Source organism: Chiloscyllium punctatum, chromosome 7 (genome assembly GCF_047496795.1).
Source record: "Chiloscyllium punctatum isolate Juve2018m chromosome 7, sChiPun1.3, whole genome shotgun sequence".
Taxonomy (NCBI): domain Eukaryota; kingdom Metazoa; phylum Chordata; class Chondrichthyes; order Orectolobiformes; family Hemiscylliidae; genus Chiloscyllium; species Chiloscyllium punctatum.
The window spans coordinates 58,352,569-58,366,821 of record NC_092745.1 but is presented as its reverse complement, the minus strand read 5'-3'; the positions used below and the strand labels follow the sequence as shown (position 1 = coordinate 58,366,821).

General features: G+C 41.0%; 1 protein-coding gene across 4 annotated transcripts in view; it reads right to left on the bottom strand.

The window, feature by feature from the left end:
- trmt1l (tRNA methyltransferase 1-like) overlaps positions 1–14,253 on the bottom strand; it is a 76,804-nt gene that overhangs the window by 14,080 nt on the left and 48,471 nt on the right. For all 4 annotated transcript variants that reach the window (XM_072573650.1, XM_072573653.1, XM_072573651.1 and 1 more), the window contains one exon: positions 10,429–10,595. In XM_072573650.1, the coding sequence (XP_072429751.1) occupies positions 10,429–10,595 (167 nt within the window). The remainder of the gene's footprint in view (positions 1–10,428; positions 10,596–14,253) is intronic.

Genomic DNA, 14,253 nt, shown 5'->3' with positions numbered 1-14,253 from the left:
ATGACCCCCTCTAATTCTAAGGCTGTGTCCACGGGTCCTAGTCTCCTCGCCTAACGGAAACAATTTCCTAGCATCCACCTTTTCCAAGCCATGTATTATTTTGTACGTCTCTATTAAGTCTCCCCTTAATCTTCTAAACTCCAACGAATACAATCCCAGTATCCTCAGCCGTTCCTCATATGCTAGACCTGTCATTCCAAGGATCATCCGTGTGAATCTCCGCTGGACACGTTCCAGTGCCAGTATGTCCTTCCTGAGGTGTGGGGACCAAAACTGGACACAGTACTCCAAATGGGGCCTAACCAGAGCTTTATAAAGTCTTAGTAGTACATCTCTGCTTTTATATTCCAACCCTCTTGAGATAAGAGACAACATTGCATTCGCTTTCTTAATCACAGACTCAACCTGCATGTTTACCTTTAGAGAATCCTCCACTAGCACTCCCAGATCCCTTTGTGCTTTGGCTTTATTAATTTTCTCACCATTTAGAAAGTAGGTTCGCATTATATATTAATGATTTGGATGAGGGAACCGGGGGCATTCTAGCGAAGTTTGCCGATGATACGAAGTTAGGTGGACAGGCAGGTAGTACTGAGGAAGTGGGGAGGCTACAGAAGGATCTAGACAGGTTGGGAGAGTGGTCCAGGAAATGGCTGATGGAATTTAACGTGAGCAAGTGCGAGGTCTTGCACTTTGGCAAAAAGAATAAAAGCATGGACTACTTTCTAGGGCGGCACGGTGGCACAGTGGTTAGCACTGCTGCCTCACAGCGCCAGAGACCCGGGTTCAATTCCCGCCTCAGGCGACTCTCTGTGTGGAGTTTGCACATTCTCCCCGTGTCTGCGTGGGTTTCCTCCGGGTGCTCCGGTTTCCTCCCACAGTCCAAAGATGTGCAGGTCAGGTGAATTGGCCATGCTAAATTGCCCGTAGTGTTAGGTAAGGGGTAGATGTAGGGGTGTGGGTGGGTTGCGCTTCGGCGGGGCGGTGTGGACATGTTGGGCCGAAGGGCCTGTTTCCACACTGTAAGTAATCTAATCTAATCTAACCGAGGTTAAGCTGATTGGCCTATAATTTTCCATCTTTTGCCTTGATCCTTTTTTTGAACAAGGGGGTTACAACAGCCATCTTCCAATCATCCGGGACCTTTCCTGACTCCAGTGACTCTTGAAAGATCTCAACCAATGCCTCTGCTATTTCCTCAGCCACCTCTCTTAGAACTCTAGGGTGTATCCCATCGGGGCCAGGAGATTTATCAATTTTAAGACTTTTTAACTTTTCTAGCACTATCTCTTTCGTAATGGCAACCATACTCAACTCAGCCCCATGACACCCTTTAATTTTTGGGATATTACTCATGTCTTCCACTGTGAAAACTGACGCAAAGTACTTATTAAGTTCTCCTGCTATTTCCTTATCTCCCATCACTAGGCTGCCTGCATCAGTTTGAAGTGGCCCAATGTCTACTTTTACCTGTCGTTTGTTTCTTATGTACTGAAAGAAACTTTTACTATTATTTCTAATATTACTGGCTAGCCTACCTTCATATTTGATCCTCTCATTTCTTTTTACACTCTTTGTTATCCTCTGTTTGCTTTTGTATCCTTCCCAATCTTCTGATTTCCCACTGTTCTTAGCCACTTTATAGGATCTCTCTTTTTCTTTAATACATTTCCTGACTTCCTTTGTCAGCCAAGGTTGTCTAATCCCTCCCCGGTTAATCCTTCTTTTCTTGGGAATGAACCTCTGTACAGTGTCCTCAATTATACCTACAAACTCCTGCCATTTTTGCTCTACTGTCTTCCCGGTTAGCCTCTGCTTCCAGTCTATTTTAGTCAGTTCCTCTCTCATGCCCTCATAATTACCTTTATTCAACTGTAACACCATTACATCCGATTTTGCCTTCTCCCTTTCAAACGCCAGACTGAACTCTACCATATTATGGTCGCTACTTCCTAAGGGTTCCCTTACTTTAAGATCTTTTATAAAGTCTGGTTCATTGCAAAGCACTAGGTCCAGAATAGCCTGCTCTCTTGTGGGCTCCATGACAAGCTGTTCCAAAAAGCCATCCTGTAAGCATTCCATGAATTCCCTTTCTTTAGATCCACTAGCAACATTATTTACCCAGTCCACCTGCATATTGAAGTCTCCCATGATCAATGTAACCTTGCCTTTCTGACATGCCTTCTCTATTTCCCAGTACATGTTGCGTCCCTGGTCCTGACCACTGTTAGGAGGTCTATACACAACTCCAATTATGGTTTTTTTGCCTTTGTGGTTCCTCAATTCCACCCACACAGACTCCACATCATCCGACGCTATGTCATTCAATACCATAGATTTAATTTTGTTCTTAACTAACAAGGCAACCCCACTCCCTCTGCCCACCTCTCTGTCTTTGCGATAAGTTGAAAAACCATGGAGGTTTAACTGCCAGTCCTGACCCCCCTGTAACCAAGTCTCTGTGATGCCTACTACATCATAATCATTCACTATTATCTGTGCCATTAGTTCATCGGCTTTGTTATGAATGCTACCAGCATTCAGGTAAAGTGCCTTAATGCTAACTTCCTTATCATTAGAGATGTTGGAAGTCATATGTCCTAAGTTATCCTTGCTTTTTTCTGCATTCTCAGTCTGCCTCAATTTTAAATCCGCCTGGAAACATGCTATCCTGCTGCTTATCTTTCCATTTACCTCCATACTCCCTGTCGCTTTCACTTTCCCTTCCCCCCAACTCAGAAGTTTAAAGTCCTACTGACCACCCTATTTATCCTCTTCGCTAGAACATTGGTACCTGATCGGTTCAGGTGGAGACCGTCCCAACGGTACAGATCCCCCCTGTTCCAAAACTGATGCCAATGCCCCATGAAATGGAATCCCTCTTTCCCACACCAATCCCTTAGCCACGTGTTTACTTGCCTAATTTTCTTGTCCCTATGCCAATTGGCACGTGGCTCGGGCAGTAATCCGGAGATTATGACCCTTGAGGACCTGTGCTTCAATTTCCTGCCTAGTGCTTCGTAATGCCCAAACAGGTCCTCCACCCTAGTCTTGCCTATGTTGTTGGTACCAACGTGGACCACAACAACTGGATCCTCCCCCTCCCGCTCCAATATCCTTTCAAGTCGGTCAGAGATGTCTCGCACCCTGGCACTGGGCAGGCAACACAACATGCGAGACTCCCGATCCGGCTTGCAAAGGATACTATCTGTCCCCCTAATTATAGAATCCCCTATAACCACTACTTGTCTATTAGCTCCCCCCTTTTGAATGGCCTTCTGCACCATGGTGCCTTGGTCAGTTGGCTCATCCTGTCCAGAGCCCTTTTCCTCATCCGAACAGGGAGCAAGAATCTTGTACCTGTTGGACAAGGTCAAGGGCTGAGGCTTCTCCACTCCTGAACTCTGGTTCCCCCTACCTGCCTCACTCACAGTCACACTCTTTTGTGCCTGATCACTAGCTGAGTGTGAATTAATTAATCTCCCAGGTGTGACTGCCTCCTGAAACAAAGCATCCAGGTAACTCTCCCCCTCCCGGATGTGCCGCAGTGTTTGAAGCTCAGATTCCAGATCATCAACTCTGATCCGGAGTTCTTCCAGCAACCAACACTTGCTGCAGATGTGGTCACTGCCGTTCACAATGGGATCAGCCAGCTCCCACATCATACAGCAACAGCACATCACCTGCCCAGCCATCTCTGCTTAGTTAGTTAATTACTTACTTTGTACAAGTATGAGTTAGAATGATCTTGAATGTCGATTGCCCCCTGGCACAGCCCCTCAAATTTTTAACAGATGCACTTTCCAGGTTGAGGGCCCTTGGGGCACATCATGCAAGTACAGAAGGAGACTTTAACAGACTTATGAACCCAGAGGTGGATAGGATGCCTAGGGGCCTTTGGGTATATCCCTACAATCCAGGCAGCTAATAGACCTAAACAGGGAGCTGGGGTAGGTGCATATGTGGAGATGTCTTCACCCTGAGGGTAGGGATTTCACCTTTTTCTTTCACCAACATAAGTGCTATACGAGGAATGCAATGTTCTTTTTTGCCCCAATGGCTTTTTTGAATTTGGTGCTGTTTTGGAAACATAGGCATTTCTGATCATGCGGCAGTATATGGGAGGTTAAGGCCAGTGGTGATGGGACAGGCTTGCGGCATTGGCGCATGAATCCTTTCCTCCTGAAGGAGAGCACATTTATTAAGTATTTATCGCAGGAACTAAAAGTTTTTTGGGACATTAATTTGGGTACAGTCAATAATCTGTCAGTGCTCTGGGAGACTGCCAAGGCCTATGAAAGGGGTTTGATTATTTCTTACTCGGCGACCTGCAGGGGCAGAGGGGAGAGCAGCAGCATATGCTTGAGGCCTGGCTGATGGCAGCTGAGACAGCATACTTTGACAGACCTTCTGTCACCAAGTTGCAGCAGATAATAGCTCTCAGGGCTACTCTGAATGCTGCGCTTGCCAAGACAGCAAAGAGGGAAATTTCCTTTGCAAAGCAGAGGTTATTAGAGGATGGTGATAAACCGGGTAGATCTCTGGCATACCTGACCACAAAGAAGAGTGCCCCCCAATCTATCATATCCATTAGAGAGGTGGTGGTACGCTCACTTGTGATTCCAAAAAGATTAACGCAGCATGCAGGCAGTTCTACTCTGAGCTGTACCGGTTGAAGGGATGTGAGGACAGATGGAGATGGCGACGAAGAAGATGGAGTCCTTTTTTAAGACCCTGGACCTCTTAGGTGTAACTTGAGATCAGGCGTCTCTTTTGAATGCCTCTCTGACAATCCAAGAGATTCAGGAGGCGGTGAGGCAGCTCCAGAGTGGTAAAGCGCCTGGCCCAGACGGATTTCAGAGTGAGTTTTATAAGGAGATTATAAACATTGCTGCTGGACCAATGTTGGATAAGTACAATTATTCGTACAGTCAGGACTGTCTCCCATTCTCTGAGAGAAGCAAATATATCTTTTATTCTCAAGACAGGGAAAGCACCAGAGGATTGTACTCTGTACAGGCCTATATAGTTATTAAATGTGGATTTTAAAATTTTTTCGAAAATGCTGGTGTTAAGGTTGGAGAAGGTTTTGTCCTTCATCATAAAGGAGGAGCAGACGGGTTTTATTAGGGGCTGCAGGTCTTCTAATAATACTAGAAGAATACTATGATTTAAGTATGCCAGCAAGTGTCGATTCCGGGCTTGGTGGTCTCCTTGAATGCAGAGTAAGCGTTTGTCTGGGTGGAGTGGCTGTACCTCTTATGTCCTGCAATGGTTTGGACTTGGAGTGGTCTTTGCCAGGTAGACGGCAGTGTTATATAGTGACACTAATGGTATAAGGTCTGACAATTTTAGTATTAATAGAGGTAGCCAACAAGGGTGCCCCCTTTCACCGTTACTATTTACATTGGTGATTGAGCCATTGGCAGAGATCATCCGGAGGGTCCTCAATATACTTGCCCCGGAGGGAGAATCAGGAGGGCATAAGATCACCCTTTATGCAGATGACATTCTCCTCTTTCTAACTGACCCGATGATACCTGTGCCCTGTTTAATACAAGTGATTAATCTATTTGACTCTTTCTCTGGATATAAATTCAATTTTATGAAGTCGAAGGCCATGTCTGTGGGGGTTTTTATTAGAGTACCCGATCTTGGGGGTGGAATCCTATTCCCTTTCAGATGGTCACAGGGAGGTTTCCTGTATTTAAGCATTTTTATCACAAAGCTAACTTTATGCAGAGAGGATAAGACAGGACTTTTGGCGCTGGGAGGATATTCCGATATCCTGGTTGGGTAGAATAACTCTGTCAAAATGAATGTTCTTCCTCATTTATTATATCCCACATGAATGCTCCCTTTGATGCTGCCTGGGCAAGCGCTACGGAGACTTAACAGTCGGCATGGTTTTTACTCTGGTGTCATAGGCAGCTCTTATTAAGCTGGCAAAACTGCAGCTTCTGCAGGGGATGGGAGGTGTGGATTTCCCAGCTATTAAGAAATGTCAACGGAGTTCTCTATTATTCTATGTGGCTGATTGAGCTTTCCAGGACCCGCGGTCAATCTGGACGGGCATCGAGGCCTCCCAGGCAAAATGACCCCTCACTAATTTGCTGTTTATTGACAAGATGAGGACTGTTATGGACCATTTCAGGAATCAGATTGTCCTTAACACAGTTAAAGCATGGAGAATGATGCAACAAGGTGAGGGCAATTTACAAAAAACTTCCCCTTTTACTCCCATTATAGGAATATTAGGGTTCCAGCCAGGATCAATGGATTCTGGCTTTAGGCTCTGGGAGTCTTAGCGGAGTGTCCTGTTTGGGAGATTTATTTGATGGGATGGTCATGATGTCTTGCAAGAAGCTGAGCCTGAAATATGAACTATCTAGGAAGGACCTCTTTCATTACTTTCAGATTAGGGACTTTATACAGAAAAAGACTACATTAATGGTTAGTCCCTATTAGTCGGATGTGGAGAGTACTTCAGTCGATGGGTATTCTGTTAGTCAGCACCCTCTATCATTTATTAGAAGGTTGTGTCTCGAAAGACGTTGAGCAACTATGCGGAATCTGGACTCAGGAACTGGGGGTGGAGATCTCGTCAGAGGCATGGGAGGATATTTGGGAGAATGTAAGGAAGGTTTTGATTTGCAATAGGACGCAGGCTATACAACTGAAGCTACGCCACAGGGCTTATTTGGCACTGGAGCGGCTTGCGAAATTTAAGACAGGAGCGTCCCCAACATGCCCCATGTATAAAACAGATATTGGTACTCTTACTCTTTGCTTGTGGTCACGCCACAAGCTTAGTAGATATTGGGATGCTATACTGAGTGTTCTGGAAGGGGTCTTGGGAACCGAGATCAGGGTAGATCCGGTGTCCCTCCTCTTGGGTTTGCCAAATCACCCCTCTTTGGACGTGTACAGGAAGAAACTGTTAATATTCTTTCATTTTGTGAGAGGAAGAACATTCTGATGAGTTGGATGTCGGAAAATCCCCCGGGATTCTCGGGGTGGTGTAGATTAGTTATGGAGCGCATCCCCCGCACTTCCTCATGAGTATGATGCACGAGAAAACTGAACTTTCTCATAAGACGTGGCAGCCCTTTTTGAACTATATAGATGCGAACTTGTCGGCTATAATGATTAGGGGCTGTGTGTAGTCATGAGGGCAGTGTCTGGCGAGCCAGGGACCCCTTGGTGGACGAATTTCAAACAAATATGGGTATGCCAACTGATGCTCCCGGTAATGGGGAGCTTTGGTGGGATTGCACTGAGTGTTGTAACTTAATTTAATTTAATTTGCCTTTGTTCACCTCCATTTAATTTTTTTTTGATTTTGTTATTTATTGAATTGTAGTTTGCGTAGGTTTTTCTTTTTTTTCTCAATTGTTTGTGGAGTAGAGTAGTAGTTTGTTTACTGATATTGTTTTTATATGATAAAATTGTTATACTATCTTGAAGTATTTTAATAAAAATCTCAAAATCTTTTTCTCAATAAAAATATTTACAAAAAACATTAAGATCTTAAATCAGAAGTTGCCACACTGGAGTATAGAAGAGACTAAGGCAGATTCAAGGTATTTGGGTTCAGATCACTCCACTTCATTCAATGACAGATTAGTCTTGGGTGAACGAATAGTTTCCTATTTGGACAGGATAAAAAGGTGAACATATTTCAAAGATGAAGTGATCACAACATACTTTATTTTGGTGTCAACTGGTCAAGCAATGATTCTAGATTGCAAGATGAGTCCGTGATACCCATCCCACTTTCACTGTAACCTATGCTATCACTCTGATGACCAGTCAAACAGTTTTGCTTTGTGGACCTGATAGCTTGGTAGCTGCAAATGATTTCTCAAAGTGTTTGAACAGCCTAACTGGAGTAGTTTGGAAATCTTAAAGGAACACTGCACAATCTGGCTTTGTTAGGAAGAGAAGATTATGTATATATCTCATGCAAAGAAACTGGCGTGTAAAACATGCCATTTTCTCTTAATGGATACAATAGGTCTAATTTATTGCACATGAGTCTGAGAGGGCTAATGCTGCTTTAGTGCATAAGCACCATCCACAATGATGATTTTAGAAGGACTTGCTGAAAACGAGGGAGATAGGTTTTCATGGGAGATGGACCTATGGCTAGGTCTTCCCAACAGTCTTTACATCAATGTACAGCCCATTCATACAACCTGTAAGGACTGAGAAACAACAAACTACATTTTATTTCTACAATACTCTGCTTACTGGACAAGAAGGGCACTACTTACACACACTAGACCACAGAAGCCCTTAAAAACCATTCACTTAGAAGATACAGATGGCAGCACATACAAAATGGTGATCAGCATGGGATATGAAGAATTAATTTAGCAGCATCAGTCCCAACAAGATAAACATGCTGGGAATCCTGAAGACTTCAAGGAAAGCAAATACAGCTGATTGCTGAACACAGTAGACATCTCCAAAAAGTTTTCATGGTCAAAGAAAGAAAACTCTACATTGTGATTTGGAATGTTAGAACACTCATGGATAACCTTGAAAGCAACTGTCAAGGAAGAGGAGCCACAATGTTACAAGCTAATATGTAATATTGCTGCTGTCAGCGGGACCTACTTTTCTGAGAAAAGCAACTGATAGAACAAGTGGGGAATGCATTTTCAACTGGACAGGTAAGACTGACAGTTACCCACATCTTTACTAAGTTGGTTTTGTCAACTGGAATAGAATACTGGATTCACCGAGATAACTCTGCATTATGTAAAAGAAAGACTTATAACAGTTCATCTTCAGCTGAGCCATAGTAAATTAAAATGCAAGTGTGTTGAACATCAATTAAGAGATTTTACCTTATTTCACATAAATTTATTTGGAAGGGTTCTTTGTATGTCTAAATAATAGGAAGGACTTGTACATATTTTTTTCATACCCTCAGGCAGTCCAAACCAGTTTAGAGTCAACAAATTACTTTTGAAGTATAGTTATTTTAATATTAAAAAAGTAGTTATCCTGTCCTGCTAACATGTTAGTAGTTACTCAACTGCCATTCCTCAAGTAGTGTCATGAAGTATTTTAAAATAACATTAACAGGTCAAATGGGCCTTGGTTTAATATTTCTTCTCAAAGTAGACATTTCCAACAATGCAGCACTTCAGCTTAGGCTTTCTATTCAAATCCTACAGATGAGATGTGAGCTTTCAATCTAAAACAAGAGGAAAGACATCTACCATTGATGGAAGCTAGTTTGATAATGTTATGCATTGTACTAGTAACAGCTTTGCTAAACTAAAGTGAATGCAAGTGCTTTCCCTGGAGAGCACAACAAAAAAAAATAAAATCCAAACTGGACACAGAAGACTGCATTGCAAGATCAATTATGGAGAGAAAACATGCTAACAAATACAACATACAAAAATATTTTAGAAGGAATAAACATTTTAAAAAGAATATAAATTAAAGCTGAATTTTTTGATTGTTGAATTGTTAAGTGCAACATTTTAGCAGATTCAACTAAACTAGTTGCAGTTTTGAGAGCTGCTAATACAACATGGGCAGGTCATAAACAGGCAGGAAATTGGCAGCCAGGTCAGAAACTATTGTGCTCAAAAGCAATTTGTGTAAAGAAAAATTTGTAATTATCAAAAATAATGGTGCGACTAAAGTCACTAATCTTACTACAGGGTTGAAATGCTGGTGAATTGCACTGTGATAAATCTATAGTCTCCAAATCACTTCAGATTGTTAGTTAACTTTTATCACATGTATCTTGTAAAGTTAGCAACAATTGTTGTAGTCAATTTCGATTACCTTTTGTGCTGACAGTTTTACGAGATAACCACAACATTTGGTGTTGTTGTGTGCATTACTGCACCCACAACAGATGATTCATGTTTGTAAAGCAATCACAATAATCATCAACTGATGCACAAAAAGCCTTGGCCCTTTGCCTCTGAGAAGCAATGATCACACCTATACCTCAAGCACATCTGGGTGTGATCTGCAAGTTAATTGCTCTTCTTACAGTTGGTTCAACAACAGTCCTTCATTTGGCCTTTGACAAGAGTGTTGTCAGATAAAAGCATCACAAAGTCATGTAATAGAATCTGATATGCCCTCTAACTATTGCTCACAATGATACTCTTAATCAGGACTGGGAATTCTAGTTGAATTTTCTCCTTTCTAATGAGGGACAATGAGGCCAGTTATAGTTTCCTAAATGTTGCTTAAGTTGAAACCACCCAATTTAACACAAAGCAGCCTTCCTGATCTGCACAGTTTAAATACTCCGTTTTTACTAACTAAAACACCAAATCCAAATCTAAATTAGGAGTAGCAGTGATTCTTCTATTAAAGTTCCTCTAAAATCGCTTGTCATTTCCACTTTCAAAATCCTTACAAAACTACATCACTGGGTGAACTGACCTTGATTGCTGTAGCTCACTGGTCCAAATATCGAATAGTGCTTCAGGGTTGTGCATTCAGATTCACAGATCAAGTTCTTCAGCAGAGGCTGGATATCTTCAATTCCATGCTGCACTGCTTCAAATAGCATTCTTCGCAAGAAGCTAGTGTTAAACAGTGACCCTGCCCTTCAAATTAAATAAATATCAAGAAACAAAGAAAAATTATGTCAAAGGTCAAGATTCTCTATCCACTGCTGGTGGACAGAGTGTAATTTCAATCCTACTGCGACCTGAGGTACAAACACGACAACCATGGATTACATGTTAAATATTGTAAGTACTAGCACTGAAGAATTAATGATTTGTATGAGAACATGATTTACCTAAATTCTGTCCTTCTAAACAACCACAGAATCACAGAAAATTTCATTAACTTTTATAAAGAGTGCCACTGATGATACGAGAGCTCCTTATATACTCGCAGATCTCTATTTATTGATGGCCTGTAATCAATACTTTTATTAAAACAAAAAACATTTAAACAAATACATTTTAAGTAAAACACTCATTATTCTGCTTTTCTCCATCAGGACCACATAGCAACAGCAGGTGAAACAGGGAGGACCAAATGCTGTCAGGCTGCCTCAGTGGTGCTTAACGAAAAAGATTAAAGTTCTCAAAGATGCATTCTCCTGACTTGGGCAAGTTAACTTGCCATTGTAGAGAAGGGCAACTGATGCTTCCCAATTACTCCTGTAAGACCCCAAATAACTGCCAGAATAAACACAGAAGAAGAAAATATATAGAGATTCAGCATTAGACTATAATTTCCATCTGTTTTAGATGGAGGTCTATCCACAATGTTTTGATTTTCACATCCAGATATATACCATAGGTAAACTAGAGAGACATCAAATATGAAGGATCATTGATCTAAATGTCAACTGTGTCCCTTTCCACAGATACTGCTCGACTTGCTGAGTAATTCTAACATTCAGCATTATTATTTCTGCTTTCCAGCATTACAAGTATTTGGTTGTGCAACACAATATGTGCCTATTTGCCCCATTTATCTCCTTCTCTAACACAATCACCACTAGTAAAAAGGAGAAAGTGAGGACTGCAAATGCTGGTGTTCAGAGTTGAGAGTGTGGGGTGCTGGAAAAGCACAGCAGATCGGGCAGCATCCGAAGAGCAGGCGCATCAACGTTTCCGGCATAAGTCCTCTCTCGGCTTATGCCCAAAACGTCGATTCTTCTGCTCCTCAGATGCTGCCCGACCTGCTGTGCTTTTCCAGCACCACACACTCACCACTAGTAAAAGCTAAGCACTGTTAAAAGGCTTGTTGTGATTCTAGTGTAAGGCCAATTACTTTGTTTAATTTCATTGAAGAGAATAAAGACTTGGAATAACAGTGGATTTCCCATTAATCTGCCTGTTGCCATTCATTGTGAATGCTAAATTGTACCATTAGGCTCAACAAGAAAAAAGCTGGGTTGGCATACAACAGTACTCAGGTGCTATGTTACCTGTCTTACTGTTAAATGAGTGTGTTAGGATAGAGAATCCAACACTGTCAACACACAAAGGAAAACATTAAGTGCATATGACAGAGATAAAATATATTACACAATAAAAGTTAATCAGAAGCACAGTTTACAATTTAGCTGAATATCCAGCAAGAAACACGAACTAGTAAACTGGAAAAAATCCTGCATGCTTAGCAGTGTATAATTACCAACTTTAAAATACATCAAGAGTTGAGCATTTTTGAGAGGCAGATGACTTTTATTTGAGCTTCAGGAGATAGTCTACTAAGCGTATTAATGCTTCATAACTTAATGGAAAATTTTCTCAGCTTGCCACCTGTAGTTAAGCCTAAACATGTCTACAAAGAACACACACTGTAGCATCAATAATAAACAAAGAATTTTCTTTAAAATAAAGTATACCACTCTATGAATATGGAGCTGCTTACAGTTAGGACTTGCAAAGTAAGTTAGTTCTACTGCTATTGAATCTGCCCACATCATAAAGGCTACACTGAGCAATATCAGATCTGATCAGATTATACTACTGCCTCCAAGGGACTTGCTGCTACTTGATAAAATATTAATCAGACAAAAAGGATTACAAGTACATAAACTGAAGCAATGCCAAGTACCAAATCTGTTGCTGGCATAGGACATAGGAATATACCTAATAAGCCACAAAAATCAAAATAGAAAAGAAAACTAGCAGTTTAATAACAAATGTATAAATGGAGCAATTGGGAATTAAATCAAAATAAGATGCATGTACTAGGGCAACCCAATCAGTGCTCCCTCCAAGGTGTGTGTTATGCAGGAGTTCAAAATGTTTTGCTAAGGGGATGAACTGGCCATGCATAAGAACCGCTCCATTAAGATGTGTGAACAAAACCTGTACCACAATCTTAAAGGGACCACTCAGTGTAACAAGCAGGCCTTGCTGAGGGAAGAAAAATGAAAGGGAACATTGTTCTTAATAGTGTAATAGCCCATTTCAGCAATGTTTATGCTTTAATTGATTATCTGTGTAGAGCTTAATGATGGGTGACAACATTAGTGGAAAAGATTTTCTTTGCAAGTAGAGTTAAGTAATTTCCCAAGTCCTGTTTGGGAATCACAGCAGAGCTAACAATTTGAAACTTGCACTCTGCAAACTATCACACAGTGTTACAACTTGAAAACATCAAAAAGTGAAATAGCTTCACCTGCATGAAAACAGGTGTTGCTGATCAGATCAACCACTTCTGTCAAATGGGACTGCAGTATTTGTTTTCCATAAGAATGGGGTTGTAATCTGTAGCAACTCATTCAAAGTAAACGTGCACCTGTTTTTAAAAACAAATTGCTTTTTTCCACCTTTTTGATCCCTTCATGATCTCTATATAAAATACTAAAGTAACCAAGTTGATATCTTCAAGCTATTCAATATTGTTAAACATTCCCTTCTGTACTAAGTTAGGGAACTGGTTTGAGTTTACACAGGTGGCTTTTTAAGAATAAAGGGGTAAATTCTATTGAGCGGTTAGAAAAGTTTTGAAAAGCTTTTTGAAAGTGGAGTGAACTATAGCAAGGGGAGAACAGTTGGGAGAAAATAACTTGAGAGTGTTAAGACTGCAACAGTTGAAGATTTTGTCACTGATGATTGAGCAGGCTAGGTTCAGAAGACACGGGGATTCATGCTGAGGAACTACTGGAAGTATTGTAGGATTTGTCAATTAAGAATTGATTTGCATGGATGAGGATATAATTTGATTGAAATACATAGGCAATCAACAAGTTTCAGCCTTACACTTTCAGTTAGGAGCTAGGCGATTTCAGTGCTCCCTGCACTGTGTGTCTCGGTTGTTTACTGTTTCTGTTGCTACGTATGAATATTTCTGTATTCTTGTATGGATAGCCAATACTATCATTGGGAGCTATAAGTTTAAAAATTGCTGATTTTGCATACCAGTGATTGGAACTTGCACTCAACAGGATTTGGTGTCACTTCTCCAAGATGTAAAATAGAACATCAACTGTTGTAACTAAAAAGTCTTGAAATTTTACTGTGCAGCATATTCCAAAGTGATTTACTTCTGAAGAGTTGTCAATATTGCAATACATTGATGTTAAATGTTAAAGACTTGCAGCTCTGGAGTTCATTTCAAAATTATCATGGAATTACAAGCAAAGAGATCTACCCGTTTAATTTAGCAGTATAAAACTATTTCTGACAAATCCAATGCTTGGTTTTAGACTTTGAAAATTATCCCTGAACTATTATTTAAGCTTTGACAACTGTCATTTCTGATTATGTCTTCACTCCAAAAAGTTGG